Source organism: Cyprinodon variegatus, unplaced genomic scaffold, assembly GCF_000732505.1.
Source record: "Cyprinodon variegatus isolate N-32 unplaced genomic scaffold, C_variegatus-1.0 Scaffold495, whole genome shotgun sequence".
NCBI lineage: Eukaryota > Metazoa > Chordata > Actinopteri > Cyprinodontiformes > Cyprinodontidae > Cyprinodon > Cyprinodon variegatus.
In genome coordinates, this window is record NW_015150948.1 from 496,772 (window position 1) to 498,203 (window position 1,432).

The following is a 1,432-nucleotide window of genomic DNA, read 5'->3' on the forward strand; positions in this document are numbered from 1 at the left end:
TAGACCGCGTCCTTGGAGGATCCAGTCTAGGTAGACCGCGTCCTTGGAGGATGCCTCCTAGGTTTTCGAACAGAGCCAGAGTGAGGATGTTTAAAGCCTGTTGAAGTTCTTGTGCTTTCTGAACTACTTCCTGAAGTGGTAACATGGTATCACGGTAGCGAGGCATCGGACGTCATCAATTTTGGCCCCTCCCCTAAATAAATCACGCCTCAACACGCGCTTCGGGGAAAAGCCCCCTCCATTACTCGACACAGGCCTCGAAGCCTCGGCTCATCTCATGACAACCTTTGAGGTGTTTATGGGGAATTTATTTATTCACCTTTTTGGGTGTAAAGAAAACAGCTGCTACACTGGTCATCTGCCTTCTTCAGACACTTTGGCCAGTCTATCTCCCAAACAGACAGTTTAAAAATGTGTTTATTCCAGAAAATCATAAAGGATGAACAATATAGAGGTGGAATATCACAACTATTTCTTTTTACGTTGTGAGTTCAGTTGTACATGTTTGATCAAGATTTGAGATAAATACGGATAAAAAAAAAAAGAGTTTATCTGATCCGGCGGTTTTCAAAGTGTGAGGCGTGCCTCCCCTAGGGGGCGCCAGAGCACCTTAGGGGAGGCGCGGTGCGAGGGAAAAAATAAATATGGATTTAGGACCAAGTTGGAACTGTGGGTCGTGTGGAGCGGGGATCAGTGGAAATGTTTCCCACCTTAGAGGATGTTTTGGCCAGAGCGGAGCTGAAGGTGCAGTTTTTACAGCAGGCTGTCTGCGCGCATTTGGAGGGGATGCGCGAGCAGTCTGATATATTATTTTACCATCTGTTGTTTTTTGACAAACATCTTTTAATAATACTATTGTTTTCGGAATAGTGTTTGATTTATTTTGTTTTTTATGTTAACTTACATGAAGTTAACATAAATGAAGAACATGAAGAAAATAAAATGTAGAAATCCTTACCAGGAATGACTGTGTCCTCTCTGCAGTCGTACAGCATCCCAAGGCTGAATGGTCGGCCAAGAGTCGCCACCTCGATCACCTTAGACTCCATCTTGTTTTCTAAATCATAAAAAGAAATGAATTTACAGGGCAACATTTCTGAAGTGTTTGCAAATTTTAAGGATAATCTTACAAAATGTTGCTCCAAACTCTATAATTATACAGTTATTGAAGCGGGCAGAACCAGAGCCATGAACCATTTTCTATTTTATTGATGGTTAACAATAAATAGGACAGAAAAAGGCTGATAAATTCAGAATTAACCAGAACATAGATGAATAGCTATGATCTATAATTATGAACTAATGTGGAAATCCTACCAGACCCATTGACAAAAATAGTCCAGACTGACTACAGAAGAACCAAAAGATAAAGAGAAAATATTTTAAATGCGTAAAAAATTGAGTTAAAACAGACATAAAGTAACGGTTTACA

At 40.4% G+C, this 1,432-nt stretch overlaps 1 protein-coding gene across 1 annotated transcript in view; it reads right to left on the reverse strand.

Moving 5' to 3' along the window:
- LOC107094636 overlaps positions 1 to 1,051 on the reverse strand; it is a 21,831-nt gene extending 20,780 nt beyond the window's left edge. The window contains exon 1 of the mRNA XM_015390385.1: positions 959 to 1,051. Coding sequence (XP_015245871.1) covers positions 959 to 1,049 — 91 coding nt within the window. The 5' untranslated portion in view covers positions 1,050 to 1,051. The remainder of the gene's footprint in view (positions 1 to 958) is intronic.
- Between the last annotated feature and the right edge of the window lie 381 nt (positions 1,052 to 1,432).